This window comes from Centroberyx affinis, unplaced genomic scaffold, assembly GCF_046629955.1.
Source record: "Centroberyx affinis isolate AG114_WGS23_722 - 3 ecotype Tasmania unplaced genomic scaffold, CSIRO-AGI_Caff_v1 ptg000455l_1, whole genome shotgun sequence".
In the NCBI taxonomy this organism is placed as follows: domain Eukaryota; kingdom Metazoa; phylum Chordata; class Actinopteri; order Beryciformes; family Berycidae; genus Centroberyx; species Centroberyx affinis.
In genome coordinates, this window is record NW_027279116.1 from 48,679 (window position 1) to 74,590 (window position 25,912).

The 25,912-nt window shown below is 43.3% G+C and overlaps 1 protein-coding gene across 1 annotated transcript; it reads left to right on the forward strand.

Annotated features, from left to right (window-relative positions):
- Positions 1 to 684: 684 nt before the first annotated feature.
- On the forward strand, positions 685 to 22,953 carry LOC139642292 (Golgi integral membrane protein 4-like). Its single transcript, XM_071517063.1, has 16 exons — positions 685 to 1,348; positions 10,558 to 10,632; positions 11,384 to 11,433; positions 11,775 to 11,828; positions 12,118 to 12,268; positions 12,827 to 12,909; positions 13,155 to 13,238; positions 14,933 to 15,145; positions 15,397 to 15,678; positions 16,188 to 16,456; positions 17,425 to 17,501; positions 17,961 to 18,034; positions 19,004 to 19,213; positions 19,550 to 19,618; positions 20,222 to 20,314; positions 21,711 to 22,953. The coding sequence occupies exons 1-16, from the start codon at positions 1,162 to 1,164 to the stop codon at positions 21,864 to 21,866; spliced, it is 2,127 nt and encodes a 708-aa protein (XP_071373164.1). The 5' UTR covers positions 685 to 1,161; the 3' UTR covers positions 21,867 to 22,953.
- Positions 22,954 to 25,912: the final 2,959 nt, after the last annotated feature.

Below are 25,912 nucleotides of genomic sequence, written 5' to 3' on the forward strand. Positions count from 1 at the left end.
GGGAACATTGGACTCAAATTTCTTTCTCTAGAACAGACACTTATTCTCCTTTACAGTGCTGGGTGGGTGGGCTTAGTGGTAAGTGAAACTCTCCTTCAACCAGAGAACCCAGGTTCAATTCCCTGTTGGTATTTGCCCTGCTTAAGTGTCACTGAGCAACACACCGAATCTCTACCAGCTCAAGAATCTTCTATGGGAATCAATAAAGTATCACATTATTATGATGAGTGTAGGCTTTCTGTCCTGAAGGCTGTATCAAATGATGGACTGAAAGACTGCCAATGAGTGCCATGGAGCCACACACAAAAAAACCTACTATAATATTCCTATAATGCTCCATAGGGACTTAAAGTGTCTCTGTAGTACTCAATAGTAAATTTATAGTGGCCTTATCATACTTTGTAGAAATTTGTATCTCCTATATGGTATCACTTTAATATTCCTACAGGGAGTTGTACTTTTTCTGTGATGTTTGTGCAGTATCCTTGTAAAATTTTATTATAGGATTACTGCAGTAGTGTGTAAGGGGAGACAACATCTCCCCACACTCCCCACCCTCACATTCCAAGCTGCTTTTTGACCGAGCTCTGTGGCGACCAATTGATAAAATCTATTCCTGCGAGGGCGGGAATAGGGAAATTTAGGATTTTTCGGAGGAGGGACTTCCTTTGGAGTGCAGTTGGATGGCAGGCAGCTGCTTTTAGGGTGACACGTAACTAAAATTAAAGGTGCTATGGAGGCCTCGTCGGGGACTTGCGGTCTTACTTTTCCGTAAGCTTCTCATGTTCCTCGCGAATCGCACCGGAAAGGCAAAAAGTCTGTTTGGAGTACGAGGAAGCAAAGGAGCCCGCAGCCTCGACCAGTCCTGCTTTTCAGCAAACACACACAACAGGAGTTTGATGTGTGTGAAGTCAAGCGAAAATCTGACCAGCTACTTTGAAGTAACCAGGGGTGAGAGTCGTGTGGATGTAGCTGTGCTGTGAGAATGTTTACATCATTAAATCCTAGCTCTTAAGTGGTATTTTCTCTCTGTGTGGAAATGCTCGGGGAGTGAGAGGGGGAGGCTTCAGTCGCACCAGGAGGAAAAAGTTGAGTCGGAAGTTTCCAGCGGCAGACACGGGGCTTGCTCGCCCAGACAGCGGGGAGGGGTGCGGGTCCAACATGGGAAACGGGGTGTGCTCCAGGAGGCAGCGGAGGATCTTCCAGTCGTTCCTGCTGGTCACCGTGGTCTGCGGGATGATCTACGGGGGGATGATATCCTACGAGATGCACAAACAGCTGAAGAGGACGGAGGCGATGGCTCTGAAGTACCAGCAACATCAAGAGTCGCTGTCGGCGCAGCTCCAAGGTAAACACAGTGCTTGGGATGTGATTGGGTGTGCTGTTTACACAGGTGACAGGGTGAGAGTAGCCGGGGCGAGATCCCGCTATCACTTGAATGCAGAGGACGTCACGCCACGGTCCCTTAAAAAAAATCAGGCAATTTGTTGTTGGTTTGCGTATTGGCAACCGCACACACCTCGTAAAACAAAACTCAATATCTTATAGGAATAAGTAGGATCCACGCTTCAAATCGGCATACAGCCAATGCACCAAGCATCAACAAAACTTCAAAGTTCAGAATAATTTCGCCTGTTATTCCCACAATCTTCTCCCACCAAATTAGACCGTGGAGGGCGGTAGCGAGCAATGTGACCCAGATCTAAAAGTTAAATTTTTATCAAAATAAGTGCTACTCTGTGTATTGGGTGTATGCCGAATTGAAGACAGAATCCCAGCGATTCATACGAGGTCTTAAGTCACATTAACTATAAGCGAGGTCACATTAAATTGCCACATACTGGCGTTCTGGAGAGCCACACATTTCATTTTAGGTTTCGCCGTGTCACTGCAGCACGTAGGATGGCCCTTTGACTTAGAAACAATGCTGCAAGTGTCAAGAGTCGACTGGAAGCGGCTGTCTGCTGTCCGAGGCTGACAGAAGTTAAAAGTGAATACACTGCAGTCTAGTGGTGTCATCTTAACGTTTTACCAAGAGCCAGTCTTCAACCTTGGACCTGCAGGAGGTTACTATTTAATCTTGAGGTAAACCAGGTTAAGGTCTGTTAGCAGCTTGGGCTTTAAAGTTCAACACAGAGTTTATTAGGTCGGATAGGTCTCTCTCTTTCATAAGCCTACTGTAAGTGAATGGACTCCACACCCCCCAGAAGCTAGGTTTATTGCTGACTCGAGGCTATGGCACACACACACACACACACACCTACAGTACACCTGGTTGTAGTCGCTGTGTCCCGAGGCTCACCTCAACAGCAGACAGATAAGCACCCTCTAAAGTCATGAGGTCATCCAGAACATCTGCTTCACCTTTACAGCAGCTATACTCACAGAGGCAGTGGTAAATAAAACGGTGGATTAACTATGACTTAAATTCGGTGATCATTATAAGGCAAAACAAAAATCAATATTTTTCAGAAAAGCACTAATTTATGTTTTTTTCCTTAAAAGACCCTATCCTCATATAACTTACACCAGCTTGATAGCTAATATGATGTGTACTATGAATTCACATGAATTTACAGCCCAAAAAGGTGGGTGATCTGTATTCAGCAAATAAAAAGGTGGATTAACCTCCTCTCCTCCTCCTCCTCCTCCTCCTCTGGATCCTGGACACAAGGATCACGACCACCAAACTGCTGCACCCAGACCTGTTGTGGTGATTCAGATCCGGATGTATAGCCCACAGACTAGAGCCTCCTCATCTATGGATATGATAACCAGCCAACAACCAGAGTCGATGAATGAGCTTGGCCACGTTGCACTTTTGAGTATTACATCGCTGCCCTTTCTCTATAACTAAACACTGCCCTTCCTAACGGCACCATGATGAGATGTCGGCATTGTAAAGATCTGCTGGCATAGAGTCACCTGTTACTTAGCAACACCCGTGGAACATTAACATGGTTGCCACTGAAAACTGCAATATCCATACTCTGAATCAGTCGTTACGGACCCATCTGTTGGCTTCATTACCATATACAGTATGGATGATGGTGCCCACATTCACAGCAGTAGACCTATGTCATACCTTTACAACTACCACTGCACTGCTATAAAAAAAACAACATCAGGAACTCCTTATACCCCCCACATCTAACCACTCATGATTAAATCATCATGCCTTACAGTAATCACACTGATTTGCTGTCTCCCAATAAACACGCTCAAACCCTCCACTCTCAGGATGTGGGACTTCATGTCATGCCATCGCACCGTGTATTCAGATGCAAACAGCTGGGGGCAGAGCCTTCTCCTACAGGGCTCCATCCGCTAAGAGCGAGCTCCCAGCCCACGGCCGGGAGTCAAACACTGTCTCAGTATTTTAGCCCTGACTCAGGAGCTGTTTAAATTTACCACAGCCTTTAATCTAACCTACCTCCCACCAGACCAGCAGCCATCACTCTGCATCCTGCAGACCTTCCCTGGAGCTCTCTCATACCCAACTCACATATGTACACATGTAGCCAGGCATATGCACACGTATGCATCCACACATCCACACACTTTGGCCTCATACCTTGAAATCGATATGCATTTTTGTTTTTGTTGTTTAAATGTTTTGTTTTTTTTACTGTATGCTTATGTTGCTTTGTAAAGCGCAATATGACAAACCTCCTTTGCAAAAAACGTTTTTATGAGTAAATTTGACTTCACCGTCCAGATAGGTGTGAGCGGAGAAAGATGTAGTTATACCTCCATTAAACCCCTCCCACCCTTTTTACTGCATCCATTTTAAAAAACAAAGGTAATTGGAAGGAGGAGGACAGCTGTCTCTCATTTAACAAGATAAAAAACAGTAACTGCCTCAGGTTTGGCTCTGTTTAAATCCCTCCTCAATGGAAGCTCTGTTTTCCTGGAGCTAAGCGGCTACCTTACATGATTAGCCGTTATAGCGTCAAGGTTGCACAATTGGCTCTTATTTCACTTTCAAAGGGCTACAGTATATGTATTCACAAGTGAAGGGCATAATAAGAATATAAGTGACACTTTGAATGAAATGGGTGCAGGTTAACTGCCTTTCAGGGCCATTTGCATTGCTGAACTGCTGCACCCCACCCCTGCTTTCATTGTTCTGAAGTGATGGAGGGTTCACTCAATCGCCAGACATGGGTCACTTGATATCCATGCTTGACTGTTGATTGCTGTTAAGTGACCTATATTTAGAGGCGGGCCATAGCTCGGGGGTTGTGAGCCAGGCGTATTGATTCACTTTTACCCACTTTAACCACAGGCTGACAGTTGTCAGTCATTTAAAAGACGCAACTGGCACTTGTGGTTATGTGTGCATCCTGACAAATGGGTCTGCAGTGCACACACGTGTAAACGCTCGCTCGCTCGCTCGCTCGCTCACTGACACACACATCTTTGTTTCTGTCTCTAACTCATTCCCAAAACAATAATCAAATGACATACTCTCTGGCAGCTCTGTAATGTTTATACATCACCATTGCTGTTGTTTCTCGCTGTTTATTCCGATGAAGGCTTTTGACAGATAAAACGGTTTGTTTTCACCTGTGGTATAAAAGGAAAGAAAAATGTTCTATGAGTAAGAGTTGTGCCTTCTCCCAGGAATAAATAGAGGTTTTAAATCCAAATTTGGAAGTTTTGTCTTTTCAGACAATAATAAAAAGACCAGATCTGTATCACAGATCATAGAACACAGAACATAAAAATCTGATTTGCACTAACAGTGTAATAAACCTCATACATAATGATACATTTTATGATGTAGCCTTTGTAGTATGACATGAATAGTACAAGGCGCAACACACCCTTCCTGTCTAAATTCAGAATATAAACAGGCAGCTCAGATGAATATAGTAAGGTTAGTAAGCAAGCTTCGTCTTTTCATATCATAATTTTGCTTCTGGGACTTCTGTAAGATCGTTGGCTTCAATGTTACCAGTATTAGCCTACAGAACTCTACCCAGGCAGGTTGGGGTCTTAAATGTCCAGCTCTCCCTTCATCCTTCACCCTGCAGTCAGTCAGTGGGTTGATGAGGAAGTGAGTCTCCTGCCGGTTCCCACGTGTCTGAGGTTGCTCAGATGAACAGAGTTAGAGTTTCAGTAGCAGCTCAGCTGAGCTGGGGGACCTCACCCACCCGCACTCCACCCAGGATCGGTCTTCTGAGTAATCCAGTGTCAACTTTTATTTTGTTGTCAAAAGTATCTATAAGTATCTGATTCCTGTGGTGGATTCTAGTTACCAATAGGAGGTGGAGAGAAAGCTGCAGAAATTACATAGTATAAGAGGAGGGCTGAAGAAGTTTACCCCGACCCTTCCCATGTGAGCCAGCTGAAAATAAAAGGAACTGAAATGATTGAATGCCCTTGCAGAGACAAACATAAGACAGCAGTGTTTTAGATGTTGCAGTACAGGTTTGAACTGTATTGCATTTGCATTCAGGGGAAGCTGTGAGGTAAACAGAAAATACTGGCTTGTAAGCTGTAATATCCCTGGGTTACTATAAGGACACAGCAGAACACAGCAAATGTGATGAAACGAAGGGGAGAAACAACAACTTTATAACACTGATATGGTCTTTTAAGTCAAGTAGTGAAGTTTATTACAGTCCTGTGATCTGACCTGTGATCCTAGATCAGTGGAAGTTCTATGCATGCTGGCTCAGTGTAGTAAATGAACTGGATTTAGAGGATTGGCACGGCTGAGTCGGATTACCTGCTGAAGACAGTAGTCATTACAGGATACAGTACAGTAGTGCTGTAATCTTTCTGATTACACATGGAAAATGGATACAGCATAGACACACCACACACACAACACCTTGTGTGTTATTGGAATGATCTGGATCAATATTGAATCATACTCACTTTTAAATGGAGCTAGGCTTGTGTTTGTGTGTGTGTGTGTGTGTGTGTACAGGTGAGAGAATGAGTGAGCATACAGACACAAAACCCTGCAGTTCCATTTAAAAGCGCTTGTGATTTGATAGTATTCCCAGTCTCTGCCGCTGGCCAACCCTAACCAAGCCAGTCGTCTCCACAGCTGAACCAGTAGACCAGTAAAGGTCAGCGCCATAGAGCGCTCCCTTGTTCTCTCTGACCATGCACTTTAACTGCACCGTACGGGACATGCCCCATTGGCCTGAGGGGAAACCCTCCGTCAATAAGTGTTCCTTCCCATGCTCGCTGAAGTTTGAAAGAGATAAGTGTCGGTTGAAAGTGAATCGGTGGGTAGATGTGTGTTTGGAGGCTTGCCATGAGTGATGTTGCTGGTGTGTTGGGATAGTAGTAGGCTTACATTACTCATTTCACAGTGGGGAAATTCCTGAATGACTGGAAGAGCCTGAAACACCATCAAGCAGTGGAACAATTCTTTGCATTTGAATAGTTAGTCTACTCTCATATGGTGTGTCTTGTCTGCTTTATATGTGTGAATGTAAAAGTAATGTGAGGGCCTGTTATGTATTGTCTGTGATTGTGATACAAAGTGAAAGTCATTAGAGAATGAATTAGTTTCAACTTATCTGTTTGTCTAGTTTGGAACATCACACAGTTTTGTTACATACATTAGGGGGCTTAGTTGTTTGAAAGACTCCTTCAACTGGAGGAGTCAGGTTCAAAACCCATAATGATGAGCATCAGCCCCACTGAAGTGTCCTTGGGTAAGATACTGAGTGCCTACCAGCTCCATTGGGGCTGTTCTGCAGTTGACTCTGACCTCTGACCCCCTTGTGAAAAGAGCTTTTCCTTATGGGGATCTGGAACATCTTTCCCAGCTGCCCCCCTGCTCATCCATAGTGTGTTCCCCAGAGGGAGGGTGTGTCTGGTGCAGCCTGAACTGAGCTGAGCTCCGAGCAACATGGCCTCATCTTTGGCACTGCACACTGTTGAGAAGCTAGAGCCACCCGAAGCCTCCGCAGAAAACTATGACCTCACCTTCACTTCACACTGCCATGTTGACACTTAACACAAACTTTCACACAAGCTTACTTACATTTCATACAAACGCATTCAAGTGTGCAAACATGCCCCAGCTTTTGACTGGGTCAAATTAAACTAAAGGCAGTTTACAAATCATTCACTGCAGCAGTACGAAGGATAAATGGAAAGAAACTCATTTGAAGTTGATTATTTGTTGGATTCCAGCCATTTTCACAGTCAGTAGAACTGTAGGTTATATAATACTGATACACAGACTTATGATGTGTAGTTACGAATATAAAAGCTTTTGTGAAACTCCCTATTGTCAGCACTGAAAGTAGCTGAAAGTGTGTGCTGACGGATTGCCGTGCATACTGGCTGAGTGCCACAAATCTCAAGTTAAACATATTAATTTCAACCTCTGACAGGTAAACAACACTGATTTAAAAACTGGCAGAACCTGTTTAGCAACAAATGGAATAAAATAGAATAGACTCTTGCTTGCTACGAGACGACGACTGGTGGAAATTGCTTTTGGCACAGCATGATGGAATGGAACAGAGTGGAAGATTGCAGCTCTGCTTCATCCATGGAGACATAACAACTGACACCACACAGCACATGATGAGTCCAAACTGAACAAAAACAGCAAGTGGGGCTGGATTGGCAGTTAATGTAAATGAAATCAAATGATAAATATAGACACCTAACGTAGAAAAAACCTGTGTAAGAAATGATGAATAAACTGAGACAGCACTTTTCCCGTACACAAAGGTGCAGACACTGAAAGTGCAACACATACGTGCAAGACAACAAAGAATGCAATAAGTTGGACGTCCCCCTTTAAGCGACACTAAGGTGCAATCAGTGAAGATGGCAGATGTTTATGACAGTGTCCTGATGCAGAAGATGCTGTTCTTGAAACTGGGTGATTTTTGTCGTCAGGTATATGAAGTGTGTTTTAGGGCTGGTGGGGGGTAAAACGGTGCCACTTTGCCAGGACAGATTGTCTGGGACGGTCAGATTGTGTCAATGCAGGCCAGGTCAGATGTACATACCAGTTGTAAAGAGAAAAAAAACAAATCTGTACCTGATTCAATGCTAAAAATGTGTCAGTTTTGTTGTTAGTTGATAATTAAAAGAATCCAACAAATAAGCAGCAGGCTGTTTAATTGATCAGTTTGAATTTTATATCTGTTCTCTTTATCCTCCTCTTATCATCTGCTCTTCATTGTAAGTTGATTAAGGCTCACTGGCAGTTCCCAAATCCTAAGTCAGTCTCTCTCTCTCTCTCTCTCTCTCTCTCTCTCTCTCTCTCTCTCTCTCTCTCTCTCTCTCTCTCTCTCTCTCTCTCTCTCTCTCTCTGTCTATCTATCCCTCTCTCTCTCTCGCCACCTATTTGTCTCTGTGCCTTTATCTGTCTCTGTCCACCTGCCTCCCCCTTTGTCTCTCTCTCAATTGTACAGTCCTAGGGAAATTATTACAAGACTGTACACAGTTAACAGTTTACCCTAGAATCTGTCGAGTTGGCACCCAGGAAGAATAGCCACATCATCAGTTTGACAACTCAGCCCGCAAGGCTGGAAAGTTAGAGAGAGAGAGTGAGAAACGAGAAGATGAGAGAAGTTATTATTCACACTTGAGGTTTTTTGACAGCATTTTATGATGGGCTAGTCGCAGGTTGGCCCAAGGCTATGGAAAGGGATTAGTGCCAGTAGAGGTTGTATTTAAATTGTATGCATTTGAATTTGTCATGCTCATGTTGATATTGTTGAGTAAATGAATTGCGGTTTTCAGATTCAGCTTCCTGAGAAACACATCCGGGCAGCGGGAAGGCAGTTGACTGGAAGGCAGCAGCCTCCTCCACGGCTGCCAGCAGCGGGCTAACACCCTTCACTTAGCCAACCACAAGCCATGTGGCACTGCGCCTCGCTCATCTCCACGGCCAATAATCCAGAATCGTGGGGAGAATGAGGCTAAGTGACGAGTGGTAGCCCACTGTTGGCGGCCTGAGGGGAGGCGACCGCCTTCCAGTCAACACTCGGGGAATAAAATCTCCTTGTGCCTGGATGTGTCGCAGGATGCTGAATCTGAATTAAGAAAACCAAATTTGAATTAAGTTCAATAATGATCACATTCAATTTCAAATTGTGCCTCAAAAAGTCAATTCACTAATTCAATATGAGCATGACAATTTAAAATGTGTGCAATTCAAGTACAATCTCTGCTGCCACTAATCTCTTTCCACACCCATGCTGCTTGCTCTTTCTCTCTTTTTATCCTCATTAGTCTTTGTTCCTCTGTTGTTTCATTTGTTGATTGTTGCTTACTTCAGCATCCCTTCTGCCAGAATGTGCTCTCTCACAAACACACACACAAACACACGCACTAGGGCATCCATATGAACAGACTCACAAGCGCAAAAATGTGAGTGCACACACTTTTCCTGCCAGCCTATCTCCCTCAGATCCACTTGAGACTTGAGACACACACACGTGTTCAGATACACACACACACACACACTTACCATCTCTGTTTGCTTTATTCAATGAGTGTTGAGGCTTGCAGATTGCTCAGGTCTTTCTGGTAGTCTCAGGAGTTTTCTAGAAACTCTTCACTCAGTGCGTGGGTTGTGCAGCGAGGCTTCACTGGAAAGCACTGAGAGAACAGAAGAAACCATAGGTAGACAGGCAGGTGAATGGAGCGAGCAAGTACAGTAGTTAAAAACAATGGGGGGTGTTATGAACCAGTGCAGGACCTGTAAACCTATCAGTCTTTATTTACTCATTTGCTGCATTACCCTCAGTATGCTCTTTTGTTGTAATTACCTGCTGTACCTCTATTATCCTCTGCTCTGCCGCTGCAATCACTGTAATTCCCCACAGGGATCATTTACGTTTCATTTAATCTACTTTTGAATCTAATGAAGGTGAAACGATGGAGGGAATGTATAAGAGAATGAGAGCAGGGGGAGGGGGGGGATTAGAGGAGGACAGCTAGAGAGACTGGAAGTGAATCTGGGAGCTAAAGCAGAGAACAGAAACGTAGGCTGAATTGATTTTCAAATGCTCTTCTGCAATTATCCTATCTTTCTGGCACTGTTGGTAGACACCACCCATCTGGCACATCGGTAGGCCGAAACAAACCAGAAGAAGAAGTGTTTGTAAATACAGTTGGACCCCGGTCTGGTGAGGAATGCCGCAGCTTTCTGCCGATGGAGGAGGAGGTGGAGGAGGAGGAGGAGGAGCTGTCATGTACTGAGAACCCAGTCTGTTTAAATACATATCACGCTTCTCTATCATTTCAGTCAAAAAGTCATAAAACGCACATTCTCTCTCTTTCTGTCTCTCTGAAAAGAAGGTTGGAGGATTTGTGTGCGTGCATGTGTGTGTTCCACAGTGTACATATTTGTGTTACAGCTGTCTTTCTGTTTAGTTTACCTTGCAGTTGGCCCCATGAGAGCATCCTCACACTAACCCTCTGTTCTCTCTCTCTCTGCCTCTCTCTCTCTCTCTCTCTCTCTCTCTCTCTCTCTCTCTCTCTCTCGCTCCCTTCATTAATCCCCTCCATCTTTTCCCTCCTTCCCCTCCCTCCATCTCTGTTTCATGTGTTCAGTGGTGTACGAGCATCGCTCCAGGTTGGAGAAGTCTCTTCAGAAGGAGAGGTTAGAACACAAAAAGGCCAAAGAAGGTGAGAAAAATAACATCTACGCTCCGCTCTGACTCAGAAGTCCGCCTGCGTTCAGAGGAGCTTTGGGAAACTCAGATCTCATATCAAGACTTCATATCTCATGTGGGAAAACACACACGAGATCAAGAACACATCAATAAAGCACACTAATAACATATTAATATTTAGCCACTGTTAAATTGGTATGAATACAGTTGTAGCGAATAGACATTTTCAAAAAATATAACTGCAACAGCAGATTTGTATTTAGATACATTTTGATGTAGATTGTATTACTGAATATGGATAACTTATTTTAGACCAAAATGTCAGGTGAAAGCTCTTAATTTCAAGATGCCAAGAAGCCTCCTGACTCAGGGACTACATGTATGGAAAAGCAAAATAGTAAAAAGTAATGGTTATATAACAACTAGCGAATTTGGTCTCCATTTTAGAGTCCTCAATTAATACCATTGTTTATATAAAAGAAATTGTCACAGTTTTACACTGTCTTTCCATCAAAAACAGTTGTTTCTCTGGTTTACTCATTCAATAATTTTTTAGATATTACTTGAAATCAACCTCATACTGAGTCTTTTAAAAAAATCATGAGAGAAATATTGTAGTCTGTGTGGCCTTATATTCATTTGGTGATGATTTCCAAGGTCATAAAGGGGCCATGGTGTAAATAAGTCATTATTTTCTTCTTTCACAACAAATGATGAGTTTAATGTAAATGTCTTAACAGCTAATGACCTTCTCTTTTTTCTAGATTACCTGGTTTATAAACTTGAAGCCCAGCAGTCACTGAACAAGGAGAAGGTATTTTTTCTCACATTTAATTGATTATCATATTTTAAACAACTTCTTAAAAGGCACTTTTATAGACTTGTTTTATGTAATGATATTTTATTGTGTCCTTGCCCTCCCTTTTTTATGTTTTCCTTTTCATATCTCTTGCTTTTTAAGCCTTCGTAAAGCGCTTTGCAACTGTTTTTGAAAAGTGCTATACAAATCTACCACTATTATTATCAATAGTAATAATCCTTTATCTGTTCAACATTGTCTGTGCAGTAACAGTGTCCACCAAATCATAGCTTGTGGTTTGAGGATTTGATAATTCACGGGGGAAATTTTGTAACCATTGTTTTATGTTCAAACAGCAAGACGGTAGCAGCAGGTTCAACTCTCTACATGTGCAACATCAGATGCTAAAGGTATGATAATTTCAGTCACGACACACACACACACACACACACACATGCTTCACCTTTATTCATGTTGTTAAAACAGGACGAAACTGGGCAGACCACACATCCTCACTGTGTAACCTTCTTTCCTCCTGTCTTCCTTTTGTCTATACACACACACACACACACTGTCCCTCACCCTGTCACACGATATCCTTCCTTTCATTTTTGCATTCCTGTAACTGTATTTAGAAAACTGAGAAAACTCAAAAAACAGAACAAAAGATGAGGACAGTGTTTCTGTCTCTTGTGTCAGAACCAACACGAGGACCTGAAGAAGCAGTACTACGAGCTGCAGGAGCAGCACCAGATCCAGGGGGAGGACCACGGCCGGGCCCTGGACGAACACAAGGACCGCTACGACAAAATGCAGCAGGACAAAGACGTGGAAATCACCAAACTCAAAGGTACTGATGGAGATACCCTCTGTTTTTCAGACTCTCTGTGTTTGTTCTGATCGTATCCCTCGATGCATATTCATGGCTATGGGACTTTAGTTCCTGTTGGTAAACACACACACACATACACAGTGTATAGAGTACTTGCCACCCAATCACTATATGCCTATCTCTGCTGAGAAACCTGGGTGGTCTCTGTATCTGTGTGTAATGGTGTCATCAGTGAACGTTTTAACTTTGTCTCCATCTTCTGACTTTATAAAATACTGCATGTCCGAAACCAGGTCTAATGTGCTTGATGAGCATTTTCAAATATGCAGATTAAGGCTAGTTCTAGACTGTATTACTTTATGTTTTTAATATATACAGAACCATTTTTGCAGTGCTGTGACTTGACAAGTGGAATTAGGGTTTTTTAACATGGGATAAAAGGATAAGGATAAAAACATGAAAAAATATGGTTGGTTGTAATTGTTTTTGCAAATGCTTTGCGTCTAAATATTGCCCTTGTTTCATGGTTATGTTTAGATGCATTAATGTGTGTGCTGTTTGTCTTAATAACTGCAGATAATGCATATAACCTGAGAGAGGAAAATAAACAGCTGAGGAAAGCCCACCAGGACATTCATATGCAGCTACAGGACGCACGGGTAAGGATAGGCCATTTCTATTCTATTCTATTGTTTTTCTATTCTTTACTTTATCATGAATTTTATTCTGCGTTATTTTAAAAGAAAATGAAGAAACACAGAAAATTTTATGAAATTAACAGCAAAGTTTGGTCGAGAATTCATGGAAATGTGCAAACAAAAGAAAACTGCTTATTTTTGATAAATCAGAACCATGTCTGTGAATGGCTCCTTACTGCTGTTGTTGGTTGTCCTTGTGTGTCCAGGTCCAGCATCAGGACCTGAAGGCAGCTCACGACCAGCTCGCACTGACACTGGAAGACCACAAGAGCGCGCTGGCCGCAGCTCAGGTAGGCCAGCGGCACAGAGGGGAAGTCCCACTCTTTACTGCAGTCACTGAATGCAGCAGTGAATTAATGCGTTAACAGTGTTCCCCAATAATAATTCTACTTTTCAGTATTTTAGAAGGCTACAGAGCTGGGGAAGTAATAATGGAGCAGGACAGATGGATGATGGGGAACTGATGCAATGTCACAAATCCGAATGAACCCTCCTTTCCTTAGAGTTTATTCCTCAGAACAATTTGGATGAGAATGGGCCGATGAAAGATGGGGCCCTATAGGAAAACGGCACTTAACTCCTGTACCCAACCTGCCTTGAGATGGTGTATTGGATGAAATAACTACCCCTAAAATGTCCATATGTCCCATTAAAAAGCCCTCTGCTGTGTCTTGCCTAATCCGCATTCCTCTCACCCTTGCTACTGTCTCAGTAAAGAAAAATGTTTATTGGACTGGACTTGATAATCCTCATTAGGAAGGGGAAAAAAAGCTGTCCTATGTTGTGTGTTTTTTGGGTAATTAGACCGGACGTGGCCGTTGTCCTTGAGTGTGACCTTTTTACTGGGCTGACTACTTTCCAGAATATATACAGTACTGCTGATGTGTTTAATACCCTGCCCTCCTTTCACTCAGTCTGCACGGATGGATTCACTCTCCCTCTGTCTCTCACACTTTCTCTGTCTCTCTGTCTGCCTTTGCTAATTTGTTTTACAGCCTGTCCTGCTTTCCGTCAGTGCTTCTGGATGGACGGGCACACACACACACACACACACACACACACACACACACACACACACACATACATACACACACCTCTTCCCTGCGCCCCGGGGGGTTCAGTTTAGTCAGGGTTGTCAGAACGGTACATCTAAAGCACGCTGAAGCCAATCAGCCAGAAAGATATAATGGAGGGACTGAAGCGAGAGAAAGAGAGAGGGCAGGAATTTAGAAAGAATTTTCAGAATTCAACCCCCTGGCCGGGCTGCAAAGAAGAAGGGGGCGTTTGATGATGTAGACTTTGTAGACTTAACTGGATGGTCCATCTGAAAAAAAGGAGAAATGGAGGGTAGATGACTGTATCACTGCAGGAATACCCAGTGCCGTATACTTGCTAGATCGTAACAGCCAAAGTCCTGCCCCCGCTTCCCTGTCATACAATTTTCTTTTCTTCACTTTGTTCATTTTAATATGGCTCGTATGTTTTTATATTTTGTTGTTTGTGAGTAGGTAGTGTGCTTAATGCTTTGCTGCAAACTACGAATAATAGTAAAGATGTCAAAGCTATGAAATAACACACATGGAATTATGCAGTGACCAAAAAGTGTTAAATAAATTAAAACTATCCTATATTTTAGATTCTTTAAAGTAGCCGCCCTTTGCCTTGATGGAAAGAAATTCATACATAGGCATCAACTTCACTATTTATATTTGTCTAAGAAACAAATTTCAAGCATTTAAGCATAAGCATTTAGATCAAAATGGCTTGAAATTGTTGTCTAATAGTGGTATGAAGGGTTTTGTTTTAGTCTTTTCCTGATGCAGGTGGATCAGAAAAGATTTGGCGGTGCGATAGCTGTCTTGTGTTTTTCTGTGTGATAGCTGTGTTGTCTTCTCTTCCGAATGCAAGTGAATAAGTAATGCCATGATGGCATGACAGTCATCTTATATTTTTCCTTACGACGGCTGTGTGTTTTCTCTTCCAGATGCAGGTGGATGAGTTCAAACAGCTGAAGGAGACCCTGAACAGGATGCCCAGCCTGAGACACCCCGAGCAAAACCCCGCCCCCCAGCAGCCGCAGGGGGCTGCCGTAGCGGGCGAGTCCCACGTCCATCAAGCCCAGCCAGCCGCACTATTGGTTGAGCCGCACAAAGAGGAGTACGCCCATGAGGAAGATCACCGGGACGCTCAGTCTAGGGTAATGTGGGAGTTTGGAATTCATCTGTCGTCACATACGCTGCACTTAGGAGATTTTTACTATGGAGATAAAAAAAATTTCACTTTATGGTTACTATGTATAAACTAACCTGCATCCACCTTCATCTGGAAGGGACAAAAGTCATAATATAACACACACACACACACACACACACACACACACACACACACACACACACACATACACACACATACAAATCCTTCTGAACTCTCCTCTCATCTTCTCCACAGTTGGACATCCAGGAGGATGAGGCGCACCCCCAGTCCGAGGTCGAGTCCCACCCCACAGTAGCCCAGCATGCCCTGCTAGAGAAAGAGGAGGATGCGGATGGAGAGGGGGATGCAGAGAGGAGGAGGGAGCTGGCGGAGGAGGAGATGGCCCAAGCGGGGCAGCCTCAGAAGCTGGAGGAGGATCCTGACCAGCCGCAGGACGAGGGGGAGGATGGGGAGGAGCCAGAACAGGAGCAGCTGGATGACAACGCCCTGGACCGCCAGAGACGGCAGCCGCAATCGGTCAGAACTGGTTTGGAACCGGTTTTAAACTACTCAATCTTAGGTGAACTGTATTAAAACTGGCCCAGAACCAGTTTAGAACGACTCTGTCTCATTTAAGAGGTCTAGAAATGGTGCAGATCTGGTTTAAAATGGTTTCAGAATTGCTTTACAGCTCGATTGAGCAGCATGACAAACACTCTAGTTATACATCATTTATGCATGTCCTTTATATCAGGAACACAGCTACTGCACAATTTGAAGCGTTAATCATTTTGCTTTATTCCCAGTGGTACAAGGATAAATTATACCCTTTCCTCAGTGTTTACATCTTTGATTAACGGCAGCCCGCTTATTATGTGTTGTGCTCATTTTTTTATGCTGTCATTTTCATCTATTAAATTTCTCCCAAAGGATAAATTATATCCCTACCTCTGTGTTTACCTCTCAAATTAACAGCAACTCTGCATTTGTGATTTTCCCCTTTAACGTTTCATGTTGTCCATTTGCATCCATCCGTCTTCTCGAAGGGTCCCCAGGCAGAGCTGCAGCACGAGGCTCACGCCCAGGTGGAGCGTGTGAAGTCGGCCTACGAGCAGCAGCAGGAGCAGCAGCGCCTGCAGGCTCAGAGGGCCCAGGAGCGCAGGCAGATCCAGCTGCGTCAGGAAGCCCTGCAGGCGCAGAGAGACAGGGAGCAGAAGGAGAGAGAGCAGAGGCTGAAGGAGGAGCAGGAGAGAGAGGCGCAACAGCACAGGGAGGCAGACAAACAGGAGCAGCTGCTGAGAGAGGAGCACCAAAGGTCAGAGTGCACTGTTGGTGTGTGTGTGTGTGTGTGTGTGTGTGTGTGTGTGTGTCAGGGTTGAGGTCAACTCGATTTCAGTTCAGTCATTTCAGAAAGTGGATTTGCCTCAAAATTCCAAAACTGGAAATCATTTACCATGAAGTTTATTATATCCACTGGATTGTTGAGAATTAATCCTAATCATTATTATGTGAAATACATTTTAATTTACATTTTGAATTGAGAAATCAGGGTTAATTGGTGCTGACACATTGCAAGACAGTTAGACAATACAGACCAGACACACTAGGTACAGGACAAAATGTAACAGGACCTCACACATTAAGACAGCAGACTAAACATAAACACACTGCAAATATACGCTATACTACTATAACAATACACTCATGGCTGAAGACCACCCTAGCATGTTTCCTCATTTTCAGTAGCCTCATAGCTACCTAAGCACAAAAGCCACTGGACGAACAGGGCTGTCAATCATATTTCATGTTTCTCTCTTTGTCAGACTCATTATGTTGGAAGGAATGCTTAAGGAGACTGACATTTCATTGATCAACCATAGCAGCACAAAACAAATAAAATCTCTTGTCTGCAAACTGGAAATGATAATTCTATGCAATGTTTGTCACTCGCCAAACTAATTCTCCGCTAAAATGCTTGCAGTAACAGTCAAATCCATAATCCAAGAGATTAAGATTGCATAAAACCAAAAGCTCTTCATTAAAAAGTGAAAATTGCATGGCTCTAAATATGCAGAAGTTTTGTGTCTATTTATGGACAACCTGGAGTAGTCCTGCAATACTGTAAACTAGGTAGTGAATGACTCAAAAGAACAAACCTATGTTTAAAAACAGTACATTTTCAAATACACTGTTGTCGTATATTCGTGAATACATGCTTTGACTTGTTACCACATACATTGACTTGCTTTTCTGACTGCTCTGTATTGTCAATGCTGTCATTAGGAAGAGGACCGAGTATGAGAACATGGACAACGATATCGTCCAAGGAGAAGAGGACCCTCGCGCTGACGATGAGGAAGGTGAGAGGGAAGGAGCAAAAGAAAACCGTGAACCCTGATCCAGCTGGACCCTCTGCCCATTAGATATGTTGTGATGCTGCTGCCACTTGGAGGTATTTGTGGGGGATTTGCACAGCTCAGCATCGTCGGTTAGTGAGTGAGCAACAGTCCAGCAAACAGGATAAGCATCAGTGCCTCGCAAATCCAGTGCATTATGGGAAGCCAGTTCTTCACATGAGGCGGAGTTGATTGTATCTTATGACCTCAGTAATGTGAGAAGCTGGCTTGTCCTATGAGTTGTTTGTTCGTACTTTGTTTTCTATGAATACCTTATCGTAGAACACTTTATTCAGGTCATCAAGATGGCAGAACCAATCTCCAAAGTTAATGCTCTCCCTGTGCCTGATGCTGTTTGAAGAAGGCATGTTAGCAGGTGGTTGTTCATACTTTGTGTATGTGTGTGAATGTGTGTGTTAACAGAGAGGGATGGTCATATGTTACATGACGAAGAGGAGAAACATGACGTGGATCATAGAGTGCCACCGCACCAGCAGGTATGATCATCTATCCATCCATCCATCCATCCATCCATCCATCCATCCATCCTTCCATCCATCCACCCTGCTCCCTCCATCCCACTCTTCACTCATGTGTCCTTATCTATCTTTCCTTTCAAGCTCCCAGCTCATTCAGTCACTTGGCATTCATGCCAGAGTATCATGTGTCATACATCCATTCAACCATCCATCCATAAATCCATCCTTCCTTCCTCCCTGCCCACTCTATCCCACACTGGCTTATTTATCTTCCTTCTATCCATCCATCCATCTGTCAGTCAACCCAGTAATCCATTAATTCCTCAAAACACCAAGGCCATTGATAGAACACACTGACTGACACAATCCATCACAGTGTTATTCCATCACACTTGTTAATTTATTATTCCTCCACACTGTGAATCCAGTGTTATACCACTATGCTGTTATTGTGTCGTTCCCTCTTATTCTTGTTGAAGCTGCACTAAGTGCGATTTTTATGTAAAAATACAGCTGTATTATCTGCATACATCACAAAATGAGGCTGCAACAGAGAAGAGCATCCCACTCCCCCCTTATTGAGACCCTGTAGATATGCCTTATTTGCCAAAATTAATTTCAGGTGTCAATCTACTACGTACATTGCTGGGAAATTTTCTCTCCACACAGCAAGTGACAATCAAAACTTAAACAGTAACGTAACATCAATGCCATATCTGTGTAAAGCATGACATCTAAAGGTTGAAAACATGCTACTGAAATTGCCATCTGCTATTGGTTTACAGATATTTAAATTTCAGACAGTTACCTCTTGCTGTCATTTATGGATGCCAAAGTGTGAAATTGCCGAGTGCAGCTTTAACGCATCAGTGTTTATCCCATCTCTTGATATCTCGCCATTGGTTTCCTCTGATTCCAATATTAATCCCCTGGTTTATTCCAGTGTTATCTCACCACAATGTTGTATCACCTCCTCCTGTGCTGCAGGGGGCCATAGAGGGTGAGCTGGATCCTGAGGACGACCCCAACAACCAGGGAGAGGATGAGTTTGAGGAGGCTGAGGAGCAGCGGCCACAGCACAGGGTCAAAGAGGAGGAAGAGGAGGAGGGGGAGGAGGAAGAGGAGCCGGCGCCGCCAGCCAAGCACACAGACACGCACCCGCACCCTGACCAGCCCGCCGTGGAGGAGGAGCTGGTGGTGAGTAAGAGTTGGAGGGAAATGAAGAGAGAGAGAGATAGGGAATGGGACTACAGCGGGAGGGAGAAATGGATGTGATGGCATGGGGGAAAACAAATGGAGGGTGAGATGGAAAGATGTTGAGAAAGGAAGAGAGAAGCATTCTGGGTCACAACCTGAACACAAACACACACACACACCAAGCAGTATGGCATGAAGGAATTGGGGAGAAATGGAGGGAGAAAGAGAGAAACCCTTGAGAAAGAGAGAAACCCTTGAGAAGGATGAAGAGAAGCCAGCATCAACAGCCCAACTGAAGTATTGTAACTTGTGTTTGTGTGTTTTGTGTGTGTTCAGATGGCTGGAAACCCAGATCAACAGGAAGACACCCTGGATGAGCAGTACCAGGAGGAAGGAGAGGACGAGGTGTGTAACGCACACACAGGCACACACTCACACACATGCATTATATATCATACAGAGGAGACATGGGAAAGATGAAAGTGAGAGGAAATGACACACATCAAAGGCTGTGAGGCAGATTCGTGGTGTGTGCCTTCCTACCCGAACCACCAGGAGACTGCAGCTCCCACACACACTTATACACCAATTTACAGTGACACTTTTAAACCAAGCACCTTACAGTGTGAGGTATGGGACTATGAGTGTATGCAATTTTATTATGGAGGTGACAAACCCCTAACACCCTCTGGTAGTGTTACGGTGTTAATTAAAAACACTTTATGTCGACTCAAGGCTGTAAAAGGTCTTGAATACAGTTAAATATAGCATTTTAAGTGTTAATTTTAGTTTTATAGGTCTGAACTGTTGCTGTTTCTTGGTGCACTGTTTTTCCAGAGAGGTTAATTTAATTTAAATTGCTTAAATTGGTCTATTTAATTCTGACTGGCATTAAACAAGGTCTTAAAAAGTCTTAAAACTATCTCGGAGACACCCTGTGATAGACCCATTGAGCGACACAGGGCCACTTATTAATTCACATTTTCTATTGTTGTTGCTGTCGTCAAGGTCCAGGAGGACTTGGCTGGCGGTCCGAAGAGAGAGGAGGAGGAGGTGGAGGAGGAAGGGGAGGATCCTTATAATGAGGAGAACATAGAACAGGTGGGTCCTGCAGGAACGCTAGAGGAGGGTTTCTGACTTTTAAAGTGTACCCACATTACAGTGTGTTAGTCTACCTACAATTGGTGGATCTTTGGAAGGCTGTGGAAACTTGGGAACCCATATTATTCTCTCTGTGACCTTTCTTTGGGTCCTATCCCAGCTCTTGGGTAACACTACACATGCACACCGAGACAATAATTGCATTGGCTCCTCTTGTACATGGTAAAATGTTTTGATGCCGCATCCGGAAAGTAATATTCGTCACACACCCTCTGAAGTATAATAATACAGGGATTCAATTGTGCTTGTGGAGTGTCTGGGAAAGTGTGTGTGTTTGTGTGTCGCTGTGTGTCGTCCCTGTAACCGTAACCTGGCCAGTGTGTCCTAGTCAGTGAGGGAGATCAGGTGTTGGGTCTCTCTAGGCATCAGGTTACCTCCTGGGCCTGCTTTACTTAATTCATCTACAGGGAGATCTGTTTGAGTGGAGGAGCTCGCACACAGGAGAATACAGTACAATACATTTAACTGACATTTAACATTTAACTTATTTCTGTAAGATTCAAAATGGATATGAGCTTGTTAGGTTCATTGTGTTATTCTTGATATTTTTAAGGAATAATTTTTGTCATATGGACTCCAGAGTCAAGCAGTGTTTTGCAAATATTGTTTATCTTTGACCAGTTCTTTTGAGTTTGACTTCTTTGAGTTCAGTCAGCCAACATGGCAAGTGACTGATTCACAAATACTGTATTCTCAAGTTTTCATTTTTCATTTTGTCTGTCAACCAGAGGGCGCGGGTTTAAACCCCATGACAGCCAGCATGCAGCCTGCTGAAGTGTCCTTGGGCAAGATACTTGACTCCCTTTTTAGCTCTAGGGCTGCTGTTCTGTAGCCACACTGACCTCTGACCTCCCTGGACAGCAGCATTAATTCATTCATAGGCAGCATTTTTGACAACGTTGCATTTTTGCTCAAAGCAACAACAGTGTAATCAATGCTAAATATTATTTTTCAAGTCTTTCACAATCACAACCAAACCACAGATTGTTCGATCATTGGTGGTCCAAACCTAAACATCTGTACCATATTTTTGTTCCTTTGTAATGATGTTAGCTGTGTAGCCAGCTGGTCTCCACAGTTAACAGACTGTAAAATGGTATAAAATAATAACTTTGTTATGCTAATGTGCATAAAAAAAAGATTGGTGTCAATGAGACAAGTTTTATTGAGTTATGAGAAAAATAATTGTGAAAATGTCCTCATCAGGCTGTATACCTAGTCCCAGCAACAGAAAATTTTAATTTTAGATTACCAATTGGATAGATGGATGTGCAGAGAAGTGCATGTATAATGGCCATTAAATTAGTCACATTGTATGTTTTGTGTTGTGCTTCAGGATGAAGTGAAACACCAGGAAGCACCAAGAAAAGAGGGGGATCACAGAAAAGAGGCGGAGAATAATGAGGAGGAGAATTACGAAGAGGAAGAAGAGGAAGTAGAGGACGATATGGCCGGACGGGACAAAAGAACCAATCGGAGGGCAGAGATGTGACGGGACAAACATTGACCAGCAGCAGTGCCTTCTGGCTGCCCTCTGGGCCTATCAGGTCTTTCTATTCCCTTGTTTCCCAAAGGAGCTGAACCAGTCGTCCACTCAGACTCCCGCATGGGATAATCGGAGTACTTTGCCTGGAGATGGGATGATATTCCCAACACTGTGGAGTTGGAACTGATCAACTTACACTGTGGAAATGGACAGAATACTTCAGGCGGAACTGGGATACATATATATATTTTTAAATTCATTTGCTTGTCTGTCCACTCATGTGTCTGCCTGATCGCCTGTCTGGTTCTGTTTTTCTATCAGTTCTAACAGCAGATAGGCAGAGAATGTACTTTTACTGTGTCGTCTTTGAGTATGTGTAAAGAAAGCAAAGATAAATGATTTTATTCCAATGTCCAGGCTTTTATATTTGTTTTATGCAAAGTATTCTCTTTTATTTGTTTTATCGCTCAAAATCCTTAGGTCCTCTTAGTGCTACCATTAGCACAACCTGCATTCCAATCAATCAAGTAATTCTCTGTTATTTATTGTTGATTGTAACAATTCTGACAATCGTGAATGGTGCAACACTTTATGTTTTGTTTTGTTTTGAGGTTTTTTTTCCCTGACTGATTTAGTTTGGCTCATAACTGTTTTAAACAGCAACGTCTTGGGAAATCGTCACTGGATGTTTCTACAAATGCCAATCAAAAAGACAATTCTGTTGCCGACATTCTCTTTTGCTGAAAGTGTCACATTGTCATGCGCCTTTCCAATCTTCCAAGCCCGTTTTTGCTTTCAAAGTCACTTTTCATCTGAAAATGTATTTGAGCAGGACAGATAAGAGCATGCCAGCCCGAGACGAGCCTCTTATTGCCTCATCATAGCTTTGAATGGAGGGCTATTCTACCTTGACTGCTGGTGTTAATTAAATCCACAAACCCTAATGCAATTTTCCACCAACATCCTTAGTCTACTGTACAATGTATAGTAATATAAATACTTACAATTTGTACATATTTTTCCACCAGTTATATTTGATACAAAAAAGTGAGATTTTGACTGTACTGAAACATGTATATCAATAGAACAGTGTGAGTGCAGAATAAAGATGGTGAAGGATTTCAGGTTATTTCGACAGCCTGGTCTGATTCTGTACCAGATGTTCAGCCTTTTGAAGCTGCCAGTTGAAGTTGATGGTAATCCGTCTTCAGTGGAGTGTCAGTTTGGGGAAAGAAATCCATGGCAATACGTGCCCAAAAGATGGAGGCAGCACCAACATCGCAATATTTTATTAATTGAGTTCATTGTTGTTCTAGTGGGGACTCCAAACCTACAGTTCATTTTAGGGGTTTTAATATCTCTCTGCCTTTTGGGAAACTATTGTGGGGATGATGTTTTTTACACATGGTTTAAGATTTTTTGTGGGGTGTCTTTACTTGTCCAACTGGCCTATGGGAGGGAGAGAGAGAGAGAGAGAGAGAGAGAGAGAGAGAGAATAATTGCAGGAGTTGAGAAACAATAATGTGATGCTAATTGAAGGACAGTCTCTCCAACCACTAAGCCACTTTTCCGCACAAAGTAAAAAGTATGGAAATGATCGTAATTATGGTGAAGGGCTGAATTTCCAACTTGTGGATAACTCAGGCCAAGGCTGCTATGCCTGCACAACATCTTCATGACTGTCCTTGGTCTCCTAGTATTCAAATTAATATTTATGACAGAATGAGGAGCTCAGCAATCTGGAAGGACCTCGGAGTTGAGCCGCTGCTCCTCCACAGTGAAAGAAGCCAGTTGGTGTGTGTTGGTTGGTTGGTTGGTGGGTCAGGCTCCTGGTAAAGATATCTGAACTGTGCTGGTTGCCCCGTTGTCACCAAAACCCTGAACCGATAACAAACTGAATGGATGGATGTATTTATGGCTGGCGGCAGGCTCACAGCTGTGGGCGATACTTCTGTCAAGTCCGTTTTCAGACTGAAACAAGATGATCATAAATATGCATTAAAGCAGATGGGGAAGATCATAAATATTCATTGATGGGTTTACATATCACAGTTGTTCACTTTTCTGCACTGCCGAGAGAACCGCAAACGTTTCCAAAGGATAATAATTCCTGTCAACTGTCTCCCCCTTATCTAGCCTTTTTGGCTCAGGAGCAGAGAGGTGAGAAGATTGTCTGTAAACTCCTTCCCCTGGGAAATGAACCGACGGATGAGGATGAAATGAAAATCAAACGAGAGGGGGTTGTAGAGCGAGAAAGGCAATTACCTCAAATGAACAACATTTGTCCCCGACCCCCTGCCTCAATCACATCATCTCTCTTTCACTCTCTCGCTCTCTCTCTCTCCTCTATTTCTGTTTCCTCCCTCTCGCCCTGTCATCGTCCCGGTGCTTTCTCTCTATTTTTTGCTCTCTCTTTCTCTCTATTTCTGTTTCCCCCACTCTCTTCCTGTCATCCTCCCTGCGCTGGTGTCAGATTCTTGATCTCCCCAGGGGGATTGTGGGATGTTGGAGGAGTGTGAGCGTAACAGGTGTCTCATTACTGTGCTAATAGCAGGCCGCAGGGAGACGCACACGCCGCCATGCACCACACACACACGCACACACACACACACACACACACACACACACACACACACACACACACACACATCGATACAGTGACAAGCAATTGCAAAGATGCTACTCCTCCACATTTCTCTCTCTCACTTTCTCTCTCTCTCTCTCTCGCTCTCTCAGTCATCATTTCATGGGTGAATTACCAGGCATGAATAATTTTAATGTGTCGATTGCCTAGAGCCGAAGTCTATCTTGAGATGCATGCCCACATGACTGCCACAAATTCTCCAACCTTCCATTTAACACCAGTGTAAGATTTACTTGAAAGTTAAAGCTCCAAGCCATGAAGAGATTTGTTATTTTCCACCCACATTTTTTTTTTGTTTTTCTTGGGAAAATCAAATCAAACCCTCTCCTGATGTTACTGCCATATCAGAATAGATCATAATATCAAAATGGGCTGTCAAGATAATCGACAACATCATGCAACTATTACTAGAGATTAAATATCACACATTTAGATACTCGCTCCACTTGACCTGGTTCCTGATTTCTTAGGATCCAGTGGGCTAAGCTTGCACTGTGTTCATTATACTGTCTGTCTGCAGCAGTAATGGCCCCTCATTCATCAGTAGGAGACTAACTTCTATCTCTCTATCTCTTTCTACACACACACACACACACACACACACACACACACACACACACACACATGCACAATCTTCCACACTTAAACGAATCCCAATGAGGCATGTAACTGGTAGTTTGTGTCTGGCTGTATGCTTGTTAGAGAGATATCGGCTGCTTAAATTGTGTTTCTCCGCATTACTGTGAGGGGAAGAGATGTCACGCGCAGATTGTGTGTGTGTGTGTGTGTGTGTGATACTTTATACATTCCCGTGTATACATGCTCGCTTGCTTGTGTGTGTGTGTGTGTGCGTGCGTGTATGTGTGTGTTAGAAGAGTGTGGGGGAGTATTCATACCTGTGTACTAGGATATCAGATAGCACCGTGTGTTTATGTTTCAGGTTGGGGGGGGTGAAAGTGAAACCACTATTAAAGAAGAATACGCTGCTGCAATATATGAATAAATCAACTCCTGCCGACAGGAGGGGACAATGTCAGTGTGACCGCTGTAACACTGCTCTATGTGTGTGTGTGTGTGTGTGTGTGTGTGTGTGTGATATAACATATGTCATTTGGTGGATGCTTTTATCCAAAGCACTTTACAGTAGCATGAGTGCACACACTTTTAGTATGGGTGGACCCAGTGGGGATTAAACCCATAACTCTGGCAGTGTTAGTGCTGTGCTCCGCCCATCCAGCTACAAAGGATTACTCTGTTTATATGTCTTGCGTGTGCACGTATGCGTGTGCACGTGTCTGCACACTCATCTTCATGTCTGTGTGATAATGTTTGTGTTTTTGTGTGGGTGCGTCTGTCTTTTCTATGCATAGGTAGGTATGTGTGTGTATGTGTGTGTGTGTGTGTGTGT

Excerpts from the sequence above, each read along its gene's own strand:
- LOC139642292 (XM_071517063.1), top strand. The coding sequence starts at position 1,162 with ATGGGAAACGGGGTGTGCTCCAGGAGGCAGCGGAGGATCTTCCAGTCG. Across the intron at positions 10,633-11,383 it reads ACACAAAAAGGCCAAAGAAG|ATTACCTGGTTTATAAACTT; the intron begins GTGAGAAAAATA and ends TCTTTTTTCTAG. Across the intron at positions 20,315-21,710 it reads ATGAGGAGAACATAGAACAG|GATGAAGTGAAACACCAGGA; the intron begins GTGGGTCCTGCA and ends GTTGTGCTTCAG.